This window comes from Halichoeres trimaculatus, unplaced genomic scaffold, assembly GCF_033239565.1.
Source record: "Halichoeres trimaculatus isolate MK-OKI-2021-1 unplaced genomic scaffold, fHalTri1.1 fHalTri1_scaffold_2, whole genome shotgun sequence".
In the NCBI taxonomy this organism is placed as follows: domain Eukaryota; kingdom Metazoa; phylum Chordata; class Actinopteri; order Labriformes; family Labridae; genus Halichoeres; species Halichoeres trimaculatus.
In genome coordinates, this window is record NW_027437180.1 from 10,333,832 (window position 1) to 10,348,032 (window position 14,201).

The following is a 14,201-nucleotide window of genomic DNA, read 5'->3' on the forward strand; positions in this document are numbered from 1 at the left end:
TTTTAGAACTAGTTGATGTATGTTGGGTCTTGAACATGGAATGCCAATCACTCTCAGACAACACAATGTTAAATTCCTTTTCCCATTTCACTTTTATGTATTCTGTATTTCTTCCCTGTTGCTTTAATAAACCTCTGTAAAGTTTAGAGACAATTTTTAGAGGAGTTTGCTTATATGCACCTGTCAACACCTCAATCACATCATTCCCTTCTACTGAGATTTCCTTCTTTATTTCTGTCTCATAAAAGTGTCTTAGTTGAAGGTATCTGTATAGATCTCTATTTTCTAATCCAAACTCATCTTTTAGCTGTCTAAATGATTTAAAATTTTGGTTGTCTATAAATGTACATATGGCTGTCATTCCTTTGTCTCTCCACTTTTCAAAGGTGTTATCTAACGCTCCTGGTCTGAACTTGGAGGTGTGAGAGGGCCACATCAGCAACTTGCTGTCTCCTTTTAAGTTGTATTTTTTAACCACATCATACCATGTTTTAAGTGTTTCTCTCATAATCGAGTTTTCACACTGTGAGACCATCTGTTCTTTTCCACTTAATCTAGACTGTGGAGGGGCCTGATCCAGGTTCATCTCAATGACCTTCCATCTGGCTTGATAACTTGGAGAGCACCAGTATGCTATATATCTTAACTGTGCTGCATAATAATACTCCCTAAGGCTGGGCAACGCCAGTCCACCATTTTCTTTCTTTAGCTGGAGGGTCTTGAATCTTATCCTTGGCCTAGCCCCCGCCCAGATGAACCTGGATATTAGCTTGTCCCATGCCATGAATTGTGAGTCTGGTACTTTAACTGGAAGCGAGAGGAAGAGATATAACAACCTAGGCAAGAGATTCATTTTAACCACCTCTATTCTTGAACTAAAATCGATTGTTTGTTTTGACCATTTTGCCACATCTCTTTGAATATTATCGTTTATTAGTTTGTAGTTTATCTCATAAGTGCTTTTAAGTTCCTGAGTTATTGTCACTCCTAAGTATTTTACTGACTTTGCATTCCAGTTGAAGTTATATCTCTTCCTTATTTCTTTATTTGGCTTGTGATTGAACGTTAAAACCTGAGTTTTAGACATATTTAATTTGTAGCCTGACATAATTCCAAAATCTTCCATTACCTTTACTAAGTTAGTGAACGTTGAGTTTGGGTCTTGAAGAAAGGTAATTATATCGTCAGCAAATAGGCCTATTTTGTGTTCATCTCTTGCTACCATAACACCTCTCAACTCTTTCTCCTGTCTAATTTTTTGAGCAAGTGGCTCTATGAATATTGCAAAGAGGGCAGGACTAGCACAACATCCCTGTCGTGTCCCTCTGTACAGTTTAAAAGCGTCTGTCAGGTGTCCATTAATTTTAACTCGGGCTGAGGGGTCTGTATATAGTGCCTTTATGCATTTAATGAATTTATCGTTGAATCCCATCCTCTCTAGAACTTTATACAAAAAATCCCAACTGACCCTGTCGAATGCTTTTTCAGCGTCTAAGCTGATCAGGGCAGCGCTTGTATGGTGTTTATTAATGTGATCTATGATATGAAGAGTGCGCCTGATGTTATCCTGTGTTTGGTTTACGTTTTTTACGTTGGAGGAGTTTTGTAATATTTTTACCTGAAACTGTAGACGGCGCATCTGGCGACGGTGTGGGCCCGCTCCTGCCATCAGCTGGTGTGTTTGCTGTTGAGATGTATTAAGATTTGAATTTTTTACACCATGGATGGAAGAAAACTTTTTGACAGTAAGCCTATAACAGCTGTTCTACCTGGAGATGAAGGGCTAGCTCTTTCAGAGACCAGTGTGACCTCTGCGCTAGACAGGGCAGCAGCTGTGATGGGAGATCAGATCAAGCTGTTACATTTTGTCAGACAACATTACGTTTATTATTCATTGAGGATCATTTTGGATATCTTACTGTTTATAGGCTATACCTTTTTCAGCACCAAGGTAGTTAGTAGAAAGTAGACCCATTTATTGTTGGGCTTTTGTGCTGCGCTTTAGCCTAGCTAACTTGTCATCTTTGTTTTTCCTCACACAAATAACTTTGAAAACAAGCAAATAAAGAAAGAAAAAATGAATAAAAATAAAAGCCAGGTTACCTGAAGTGGACACCTTCACAGATGGGCCAGCTGGCTCAAACTTTTTCTTTTGTTTGGCCCTTGGGGGTTCAGACTCGGATTCTGAACTTTCCTCTTCACTCCAGTCCACATCACTGATGTCGGACACTTCGCCACCATCAGACTCATCCTCACTGACCTCCTGAATCATAACCAAAGCCTCCTCCAGGGAATACCTCTTCGTGGCTCCTCTCTTCATCGTTCTGTTTTTTAATTTGTCTAATATTTCTGTCAGTCTGTTCGTTTGTTGTTTGTATCACTCTGTCACTATCCCTTCTCACTAACTCTCTGTCTCTCTCTGTTGAGATTTTCCCGGGGATCGATATGGAATGCACAGCGGGAAACCAACCCCGCGAATTTTATCATTTTCACCTTCAGTTCCTTTGGGATCAGAAGACCCACACACACACACACACACACACACACACACACGCGCGCGTGCGTGCGCACACGCACACACGAACGCGAACGCGAGGGGGGGGGGGTGGAACGCACAAGTCATAACGCCGGAAAACAACCCTTCAGAATGTATCATTTTTACCAGCGGTCCTTTAGGCCGTTGTGTGTCGTCGGAAGTATAAATGCTCACAAATGTTTTGTTTTGTTCTTGAGGATCTTATCTGCTTCAGAAAAGGTATAAAACACATATTTAGGAAAAGTCATAGAAGGAGAGGTTAGAAGATTTATTCTAAACAGAGATATTTGTATTGTAAAACCCAAAACGGTTTTTCAGACCGTCTTGGTTCTTCTAGTGTTAAAAGTATCAGCATGCCCATAGAGGGCGCCGATACCAATACAAACTAAAAGTTCCTCACAAGTCAAAATGATTTGTTCATGTTTCTATATTTAGGTGATGAGCTGTTTAAGAGTTCATTTGAATAAAAATAAATAAACAACAAGATCAGATACATTAATTCCCTTCATGTTTTGCAAGATATCATTTGAATGCTTGTTTTTCTCCGGTTGGGAGATGATTTAGACCAGGGGTCTCAAACTCATGCCATGAAGGGCCAAGAGGCTGCAGGTTTTCTTTCCAACCAGAAACTCCATCAGCTGATTTCACTGATTACCTCACCTTCAAGTAGAATAGAATAGAGTAGAAAATACTTTATTTATCCCCGAAGGGAAATTCAGGAGTCACCGCAGCATTTAAGAAAACAAAAGTAAGAAAGAGTATAGAAAGTGCAAAAAGGTCCATAAGAAATTAGATGACGACATCCCATCCACTACTCTCCAGTCCAGCCAGTCTCCACCTTCACAGGGTCCAGGAGTGAGCCTCCCCAGCAGTCTGTTCAGTCTCTGTCTCCTGGATCCTGTCTGCCCACAGCAGGGGAAGCTCTTCCAATGTGGCGCCGGCGTCCGACGTCAGCCCTGTCAGCCACGTCTGTGAACAGCATGATGCCGCTGGGTTAGCACGGCTAGCTCGTCCATCCCCCGGAGCTAGATCCCACGTTCCCAACAACGATGGTCGTCGTCACCTCCCAGCTCACATCCGAGAACCAGCACGTCGTCCTCACCTCCTCCTCCTCAGCTTGAGAGAAATCACCAAGCCCTACACTAGTTAGCATTGACATGCTACAGGCTGCTAACAGCTAATTTCGCATGTAAACAATGCAGCCATGGTTACATGTAGTATCTCCAGACAAACACAGGAGAAAAAATAGTAAAAAATATCGCAGAAGCCACAAAAAGTTTGGTGTCCGTGACCGACAATGAACCATACAAAGTGATGATCCACTCCAAATACAAAGATTATGAAAAGAGACGAAAAAAATTACAAGAAACGGACAAAGACGAGAGAGCTGCTGCAACAGGCAGCTACTTGGGCAGCGCCTAGCAACGGAAAAAAGAGTCAGTAGAGAGCAGGGACTAATCAGTGAAATCAGCTGGTGGAGTTTCTGGTTGGAAAGAAAACCTGCAGCCTCTTGGCCCTCCATGGCACGAATTTGAGATCCCTGATTAAGATCATTTACCAAACTCATGATTTACATGAACATGCTCTGTTTCCAAAATGATTCAGATTTTTTTCACCTGTGTTGTATCAATTTACCTTGAGCCCATTTCCCTGCTTGTGGCGCCAAGCTGTGTCCTCTCTGCTGGCTCGAGTCTCCCAGGGGGCCAACACCTTAAAAAGTAAAGCTGCAGTGGAAGTCTTTTATTCACTACGGCTGTGATTAAACTTAGAAAGAGATCTCAGCCTCTGATACAGCTGTTGATGCCAGTCATCATTTGGTCTGATTTGTGCAACTGGAAGGCTCAACAGCTGCACCACCGCAACAAAAGGAAGGATATTATTGTCTTCAGTAACACACTTGTGTTTTGTGTCTGGATCTTTCTGCAGGTATCGTAAAGTGGTGTTGAACAACTGTACGAAAGGTGTCAAAGAAATGTACACACCCAGAAAGCAGCAATGCCCAAACAGACCTCCCAAAGGACTCCAGCTGACCACCAGAGACGGCAAACTCACCGCCAACTTGGGCAACAATGTGACCTTCCTGGTGCACCTGGATGAGGTGAGGTCCCAAACAATAAGGTTCTTTAAAGTTTCCCTCAGGCTCTGACTTAATCTGTTGATTCTTTAAATAGATTGTCTGAACAAATACCAGATTAGCTGTTTAAAAGTTATGTTAGCTAACAGATTGGAGCCAGTCTTTGTGTTTTCTGTTTTACACCTACACCTTGCAGATAACACAAAATCAGCATTTATTTTTGAGCTGTGTTCCTGGCTGCCTTATACGTTGAAATATTCCCCCTCTGCAGAGTCAGTTTATAATTATCTGTAGGTTCACAATGAATCACCTTCCTCGAGTTACAGTTATCCAGGGACATTGGTTTAGCACAGTTTGAAAAGCAGGCACCCTCTACTGCAGCCATAGTGCTTATTGGACTGGTCAGTGTCAAAAAGTCTTATTAATTATAAAAAAAGGATTTTCTGTGATACAGAAATTACTTGTGAAGACAGCCTTGGACACTTTCACCCTTGCATCCTGTCTGGTGATGAGATTTCATGATCTGTTACCTTAACGCCAAATTATGAAGAAGAAAAAAATCTGCCTCTGTTGGGACTCTTTCTGTGTTCAGAACAAACATTAGTCTTATTCATGTTCTCACCTCCATGTTTGATTGCCCATTTTCAAAATCTTCCTAAGAATTGTGTCTGCATCAAATTAACTGATGCTGCCAGCTCTTTGAGGCTGATCAGTGTCCAGTTTGATGACCCCGTTGGATTGGTCAGGCTCAGCTCTGCAAAAGAATTTCTCAGTGAACCCCAGATTCCATTATTCTGACCAAGCTTACTGAGGCAGTTTAAGAAAACTTCAGCTGTTTTTACTGTGGTCTAATGGCATCTCTATTTAATGAACTGAAGTGGAATAATCCAAAAAGAAAAAGCTTTTTCAGATCTGTCTGTTTGATGTGAAAAGCACATTTCTGCTTCAGACTTTGTTTTTGAATCAAGTATGGATTGATAATTTTTTTATTCAACTTTGTGACATTTGGTGAAATTAGGTTTTGATTGTCAAGAGTCGTGATCTTTCTGAAGAGATGAAGAAGAGTTTAGAGTATTTGCAAACACAGGGAGTGACTCTGAGATCCAAAAGCAACTTATGGTATGCCAATGATCGATCAGTAACTCGTACCAATCGCTCGGCAGCATGTGCCAGTTACTCAGGTATACCTGTCAATCCCTCAGAAACTTGTGCCAATCACCTAGCAACACCTGCCAATTTCTCAGCAACACCTGCCAATCCCTTTGTGACTTGTGCCAATCGCTCAGGGACACATGTCAATTCCCTAGTGACATGTGTCAATCCCTCAGCAACTCACGCCAATCCCTTAGCAACTTGTGCCAATTGTTTAGCAACATCTGCCAAATGCTCAGGGATACCTGCCAACTGCTCAGGGACACATGCCAGTCCCTCAGTGACACAGGCCAATTACCCAGGGTCACCTGCCAAATGCTCAGCAACTTGTGCCACCTATTGACATTGATGGTTCACATCATTGCACTTAAAGTGATGAGAAAACACAGAAGGAAAGTCATATTGTGTTTTCTTGGGATCTTTCAGAGCTCTTTACTACTTAGTGTGCCATTAATAGCTCAGAGGCCATGCTGATGACACACTTGCCTTTTTAGGTAAAATATTTTCAAAAGTAGGTCCAGGGCATCAAGGTGCCTTTTTACTGCAACAGCTTTCACCATGAACTCAGGACTACAGCAAATACTTTTCGACCAGAAGAAACTAGGGTCTAAATTTAGTTCCGGGGTCAGTGATCCACCCCTTGACACAGCTCCGCCAGAGGGGTGGTACAGTCTAGATGTCTAGTGTTTTTTATTTCACCCTCTGTCCTCAATAACATTAAACAGCTGTGATTCACTTGGGTTCAATAACTCCTAGACTGCTGAGTCGGAGCGTCCCCTAAACAGTAGTGGATGTTTCCAATCTGCTGTGGTCAGCAGCTTCTATGAATAGTCTAAGGAAGGAAAACCAGTGAAGCAGGGACAAGGGTCAAAGATGACCGAATTCATTAATGTGTGTGAAGAGTGAATGCTGATCAGTGTGAGTGGAGCTATCGGACTAAAAACTGCTCTTAAAGTTAAAACTGGTACTAATGGTGACATCCACTGCTGATGACAATGCTGACTGGGCAAGGGAAGAGAATGGCATTGGTGCACACCACCTTGTTTTATGAATTCCCCAGAGCTCAATCTAATCGAGAATTTGTTGGAAGGTATGGAGGGTCCACCTCAAAACTTACAGGACTTAGAGGATTTTCTGCTGATATTTAGCTGCCAAACATTTCAGCACATTTTCAGAGGTCTAGTGGAGCCCATGTCTTGTTAGATCAGTAGTGACACTGCTTTGATGGGATGTCAAGGAGGTCAGAACAGAATTATGCACATGATCACAACATTTATGTGTTTAACAGACTAAAATAGGATAGAAGTTAGAAGAACGGCTATTTTTAAACTAATTAAACCCAAAAGGCATTCATTTGTCTTCAATTATTAAAAAATAAACATACATTATTTGTTAGGCATACCTGATAATCAGCCAATCACATGGCAACAACTCAACTCAATGAGTCATGTTGATTTGGTGAAGATAAGCTCCTGAATTTCAAACTAAGCATATGAACAAAGGAAGAGATATAAAGACATTTTAACATGGATGTTTGTTGGTCTGAGTATTTGAAAAACGGCAGGTGGACACGGTCAAGACAATCTGCTGCAGTTCAAACCGAGCATCAGAACGGGGAAGAAAGGTGATTTAAGTTACTTTGGACATTGCATGGTTGTTGGTGCCAGACGGGCTGGTCTGAGTATTTCAGAAACTGCTGATCTACTGAAATTTTCACCCACTACCATCTCTAGGGTTTACAGAGAATGGTCCCAAAAGAGAAAATATCCAGTGAGCAGCAGTTCTGTGGGCAAAAACGCCTTGTTGATGCCAGAGGTCAGAGGAGAATGGACAGACTGGTTGGAGCTGATAAAAAAGGCAACAGTAACTCAAATAACCACTGGTTACAACCGAGGTCTGCAGAAGAGCTTCTCTGAACACACAACACGTCCAACTGTTAAGGATATATATCATAAGGCCTGAGCCTGTAGCTTGTGCAGAAGCCAGAGCAGGAGCTAACCTTTGCCCCTTTGACAACTAAGAAGATTGCTCTATTCTACCAGGACTGATAGATTTAGTGCTCTCAGCTGTTCTTGAACAATATCTGCTCATTAAGAGACCGAAGAATATACAGAAACCAAGGGACAGAAAGTCTGTTGTCCAAAGAGGGACTGCATGCACATATTTAGAAACACCCCAGAGGGATAAAAGGCAGAGACTGAACACTAGTTTTGGGATTTTGACTGTGGGACATCATTGCATTGACTCCATTATTCAAATTTGCTTGCTTTGAATAAAGTGTTGGACTGAAGCTGCCTGATCTCTCATCTCTTTCTTGAACTGCATGTCTTCTTCAAGCCAGCATTAGGGCTTTGGGCCACAAAGTTAGCACGCAGTCAGTCTGGGGGACCCAACGTGATCCTCCTTCAAGAAAAGATACATCACAACCTTGAGGCAGATGGGCTACAGCAGCAGGGTGCCACTCCTGTCAGCTAAGAACAGAAAACTGAGGCTACAATTCACACAGAAACACCAAAACTGGACAACAGAAGATTGGAAAAACGTTGCCTGGTCTGATGAGTCTGGATTTCTGCTCCACATTCGATGGTAGGGTCAGAATTTGGAGGGAACAACATGAAAGCATGGATCCACCCTGCCTTGTATCAATGGTTCAGGCTGCTGGTGGTGGTGTAATGGTGTGGGGGATATTTTCTTGGCTCAATTTGGGCCCCTTAGTACCAACTGAGCATGGTTTAAAGTCCACAGCCTACCTGAGTATTGTTGCTGACCATGTCCATCCTTTTATGAGCACAGTTTACCCATCTTCTGATGGCTACTTCCAGCAGGATAACGCTCCATGTCATAAAGCTGGAATCATCTCATCATCTCTATGCCACCAAGAATTAAGACCGTTCTGAAAGTTAAGAAAAAAATGGTCCAACCTGGTACCAGCTGGATATACCTAATAAAGTGGTTTGTGAGTGTTTAGATACATACACAGTATATACATATGCATAGATAGATAACTTAATCAAATCAGTTTGTTGCCGCACTACAAGACCAAAGACCAAAGGTTCAACAAGAAAATGAGCAGAAAGACATATATTTTAATATTTGAAACTTAAGATAAAGCTTTCTAGAACCCTGAAGCAAAAATCTTAAAGTTTTACTGGGTCTGGTGATCCCCATGGAAGCCTCACTCTAAACACTCTCTTAAGTTTAATAGAGTCAAATAGCTCCAAATCGCCCACACAGAGCTACAGTTCTGAGCCAGAAGCAAAAGTAAAAGACCTCACCAGAGACCCTGTTAGTGAGTGAGAAGTGCTGTGTTTGGAGCCGGGCCTGCCAGGCGGCCTCATCACAAGGACGAGTCTGTCTCACAAGTTTCTGAGGTAGAAAACAGTCCGCTGGTATTAACTGCAGGCTTTGGGGCATTAGCAACCACTGTGTTTCCTGCAGAAGCTCAAGGTAAGTGTGTGTCCCCAAAGGTGTTGTCTCTGCAGCTGTCATATAACTGTGGTATGAGTTGAGGTCTGTTTCTTTATCAGGAGAGAGTATGGTCTGATGGGGGGGGGGGGGGGGGGGGGGGGGGCTTACAGAGGAGGGTGGGCAGGTGCTGTGATGATGTGATAAAAGTAGGGTGGGAAGAGAAGAGAGGGGAGGAAAAAAAAAAAAACCTTGTGGCAGCAGCCCTCTTTGAGAAAATCCTCAAGATGAATTTAGACTTTAATTTATATTCATGAAGCCTGCACTGGCTGTATATCTTGGGGAGAGCAAAAGCCCTTAAATATTTAATGGGTAAAATACTGTAGCAAAAAAAGACAGAAAGAGAAATTACGTGGAATAATATAATCAGCGCAACCTCGTGGACCATTTTCCTGGTCAGAAACGGTTTTGTATTCGTTCCGATACCTCTTATGCAAAGAACTAATTATAGCTGTTGGAAAAGTGACTGACTTTTCTCAAAGTGTTTGCCAGAGAACTGCTTATACCTCAATGACACTGAGCTGCAACACTACACGGGGAGTTTAACTTCTGCTGTGTGTCTGCCATCAAAGAGAGGAGACATGGAGGATTTGAGACACTTGCTTGTTTTTCCTCTCCTCTCGTCAGCTTGTTTAAAGAGTTTGTTGTTTTCAGTATTCACAGTATGGACGTGTGGGGGCGTGAAGGGAATCTGTTTAGGAGTATGGTATTGAGTTGTTTCTTTCTTCAAGGTATTTAGTGGATCTTGTTAAAATGACATCCCTGCATGTAATGCACAAGCACCTTGCTCAAAAGTGCATGATGACATTATAGAAATAACTTGGTCCCAGCAATTTGACTGCGAGGACCGAGTTAGTGTTGTGCCTCTGGCTCATGAAAACTCCCTTGTGTAACTGCAGTAAACAATATTCTGAGATACTTTTACAAGTCTTAAAGAAACTGACATTCAAATCTGGGGCTGCATACAAACAACGCACAACATTACTATATCTGTTATTCTGCAAATGATGATATACAAACAAGCTGCCAGAAGTCTCACAGAGTTCATGAGCTGAACTTGTGGAAGGAAAAGTGTTTTGTGGCAGTATCCTCATACATTTACATCCTGCTGTCATAAGCAGTTTCACATGATGGACCTCTTAAGGCAGGATAAGATGTGGTATCAATTTCCTGAAGAGAAAATTATTCATTTCTAGCGTCCCTGTTTTTTGGTCATGGCCCTCTCCCAGTCAAGATATACTGTTTCATGATGTGAAACAGCCCATCATCTTCACACCTCTCTTCACACTTCCTTTAATTGATGGATGGAATAATAAAATTTAACCTTTAAACTAGTGAGTTTTTGATGTGTGAAGAAGAAGATACATTTTTCACAGCTATCTTGAGCCAACCGAGCAGTGTCCAACTGTTTCCTGTTCTCCTGATGTATGAGTGGCATAATTCCCTCAACCGTATTTTTTTTATTTATTTAATTTTGTTGAACCAAGAATGCTTCACAATGCTCAAAAAAATATTTTACAAGACTATTCTGGCCAAGACCAGCTTCAGCACTCATCCATCCGTTTTTCCCAACTTTTCCGTGTCAGGGTCACTGGGGCGGCAATGTCATCAGCGAAGACCAATGACCCCCATCCCTGACAACTACTACCAGCTCCTCTTTTGGGATACCGAGGTATTCCCGGATCAGCTGAAAGAAATAATCCCTTGTGTCCTGGGAAGATTAGGTCTTCCAGCTGGGCATGCCCAAAACACCTCCCCAAAGATGCATCCCTACAAGATCCCCAAACCACCTCATCTGATTAGTCTCGATGTAGAAGAGAAACAGCTCTACACAAGCCTATCCTGGAAGCCAGGGTCCTGAACCCTATCTCTAAGGCTGAGCCCAGACACCCTTCCGAGAAAGCTAATATCTGATCTTAGTCTTTCAGTCACTACTCACAACTTCTGACCATAGGTGAGGTTTGGAACGTAGATTGACCAGAAGTTTGAGAGGCTTGCCTTCTGGCTTGGCTCTCTCTTTATTTCAGACCGGTAAAGTGTCGAGGTACAGTACCTGTCAATACTGTCCTGATCATGTCAATCTCTTGTTCATTACCCCCCTTGCTCATGAAACAACACCCTGAGGCACTAAAACTGCTCCCCTTAGTGCAAAGACTCCCTCTCAACTCGAAGTGAGGCCAATAGGACTATATCATCTGCAAAAAGCAGAGATGGGATCCTGAGCCTCCAAAATCTGAATCCCTGTGCTGCTTGGCTATGCTATAAAATCCTGTCCATAAAAGTGATGAAGAGAATCATTAACAAACGGCAGCCCCAGCAAAGTCCAACCCTGACTGGGAACAAGTTTGACTTACTGTTGGCAATGTGAACCAAAATCTCACTCTGGAAACACAAACAGCCTGTAACAATGGCCCATCCACTCCACATTCCTGGAGCACCTCTCATAAGACACAGCAAGCAGTCCTGCCACACTGCAACCAGGATTCAAACAAAGACAGCCACTAATTGCCCACACCTGGCTTTATACAGACAGGAAACCTTACCTGGTCTTACCTGCAGAGGAGAGTGTGTTACTTCTTTGTTTCAGGCCTCACATATACACTGCCTAGCCAATAAAAAAATGTCCCCACCTAGATTTAACTAAGCAAACAGGTACGACCCTCCAATTGGATAATTATTGCATGGGTGATTATCTTTCAGCTGGTGACAAGTTATTTAACCCCAACTGGTGTAATGAGTTGCTTCTCATTTCTTCAACAACCATGTGGAAAGACACATCCTGCGGTCGATGTTAGTCCGTTTGAGAAGGGTCAAATCATTGGCATGCATCAAGCAGAGAAAACATCTCTGTAGGTTGCAGAAACCACTAAAAGTGGGTTACAAACTTTCCAACGTATCATTAAAAACTGGAAGGAGAGTGGGACCCATTGTCTACCAGGGAGAAAAAACTCCTGAATGATGGAGATCTGCGATCACTGAAACATTTGGTGAAATCAAATCAAAGAAAAACAACTGTAGATCTCAGGGCTAAGTTAGATAGTGAAAGTACGAACATTTCCACACGCACAATGAAAAGGGAACTCAAGGAGCTAGGACTGAACAGCCGTGGAGCCTTAAGATAACCACTAATCAGTGAGGCTAACTGGAGAAAAGGTGCTACACTTTAACATTTTCTGACATCATCATTTTAGTCTTTGTTCAGGTAATTGTTCTTTTTGGTGGGACAGTTATGATTGTTGTTGTATTTTCTAAATCCTAGAAATGTCCCTGCATGTTTTGGCATGATTTGGTGTCACTTTCATTGTCAATGCTGAGCCAACTACTGCTCTGCCAGCTCAGGGCTTTAGTTGGAGAGTAGAGGCATCATTCTGTACTTTCATAAGAGACACTGTTCTTAACATTTTTTATGGATATTTTTGGCTCCCGGAGAGCTTTTTAATTGTCCCCTTAAGCCATGAAAAGTTAAAAAGATTCATTTGTAGCTTCTGAACTGTAGTCATTATTCAACTAGATTTAAATCTTTTTTCATTTGATGCTGCTGTTTGTGTGGCCATCTCTGCATTACACACAGCGTTTCATTTTTTGGTTGATATAAAATCCCTGTGATCTTCTTTACAGTTGTTTTAGCCAGTTTGAATATTTATCAGCCACATCACCATTTCTCACCCTGGACACACACTGTCCTGTACTTGTTCTTACAAGCATTATATTTTTGTGAAGACATATTTCTGGCCCCAGTGGAAAGCTAAATGGAATCTCCTGCAGACAAACATTGTGATCAGACGAGACTGCTGAGGAGTCGCTGCTGAAGTATTTACAGCAGTGTTCAATCCAAACTCTGCACGGCCTTAATATGAGATGTCTGGCCATGAGAAAACAAAATGCACAAAGAAAAGTAAATGAGGCAAAGACATTACCAATTGACTTTTTTTTTCTTCAGAGAGGTTTTCCTAACTTATCAGATTTTTATGAACACATTTGATTAAATTTGCAGTCATTTTTGGCAGCAAGACATCTACATTTAATATATTTTTATCCACACACCTTAGCATCTTCACAATGTTTGTGTCAACACCAGGTAAATGTGGTTTCCAGGCACAAGTAAACTTTTTTTTTTTTAACTTAGTGCTAATGTACTTCATTTTCACTGTTTAAAATAAATGATCAATGTACAATATTTATGTGTATTATTTTCATCCCTATATTTTCACTGATCATATCACATCAGCTGAGATACACCCATAGATTTCCACGCTGACGACGGCAGATCAAGGCTGCAAGAGAAAACAGACACATGCTTGAAACAGTCTTTTCCTCCTTGTTTGAGCAGCTGTGACTCAGTAGTCAGTTGTCTTTGAGCCAGAAAGTTGGTGGTTTGATATCAAAGTGTTATGGCAAGTTAACTTGGTGAGCATGGGGAACAGTTAACGCTGACAGGAGCTGTACATAACAACCTTTGTCATGAGTGAATGTGTGTAAATGAGTGAACATGCTGATGTAAAAGTGCTTTCACTGTTCAGAAGACCAGAGAACGTGTCCACCGGCTGTAGTCAGAAGCATCAACAGTCACACTTGGAGCAAACAGTGTCTGTGTTTGTTTCTAAATAGAACAGAGGAGCCTGGGCCCTGTTCTACGAAGCAGGATTACTGCCTAGCGAGGTAGCTTTGAGGATAGGTTTCAGATTCCCTGTTCTATGACACAGGATCACTCCTCAGCGAGGCGAGTCTCCATGGCAACATACGCTGAACCTGCTCCGGGGCAGGTTAGGTTCCAGTTTGAACTCGCGGACTATAAAAACCCCGCCCAAATGGCTTGTCCATTCTTAGAGGATCCCGTGGACATCAAAGCTCGACCCTCTCTTTTTTTCGGATGACCACCTTTATGAAAGTTTCCCGTTTTCCGGGGAGGGGTTTGTAGTATATGACACTTTCTATAGGTAGTTAAAGGGAATGAAGAACTCTCATTGCCGTAAT

At 42.1% G+C, this 14,201-nt stretch overlaps 1 protein-coding gene across 1 annotated transcript in view; it reads left to right on the forward strand.

Annotated features, from left to right (window-relative positions):
• The window catches only part of sorcs3a (sortilin related VPS10 domain containing receptor 3a), a 402,752-nt gene that overhangs the window by 332,616 nt on the left and 55,935 nt on the right, over positions 1–14,201 (forward strand). Inside the window, exon 18 of the mRNA XM_074686947.1 lies at positions 4,463–4,634. Within this exon, the coding sequence (XP_074543048.1) occupies positions 4,463–4,634 (172 nt within the window). The remainder of the gene's footprint in view (positions 1–4,462; positions 4,635–14,201) is intronic.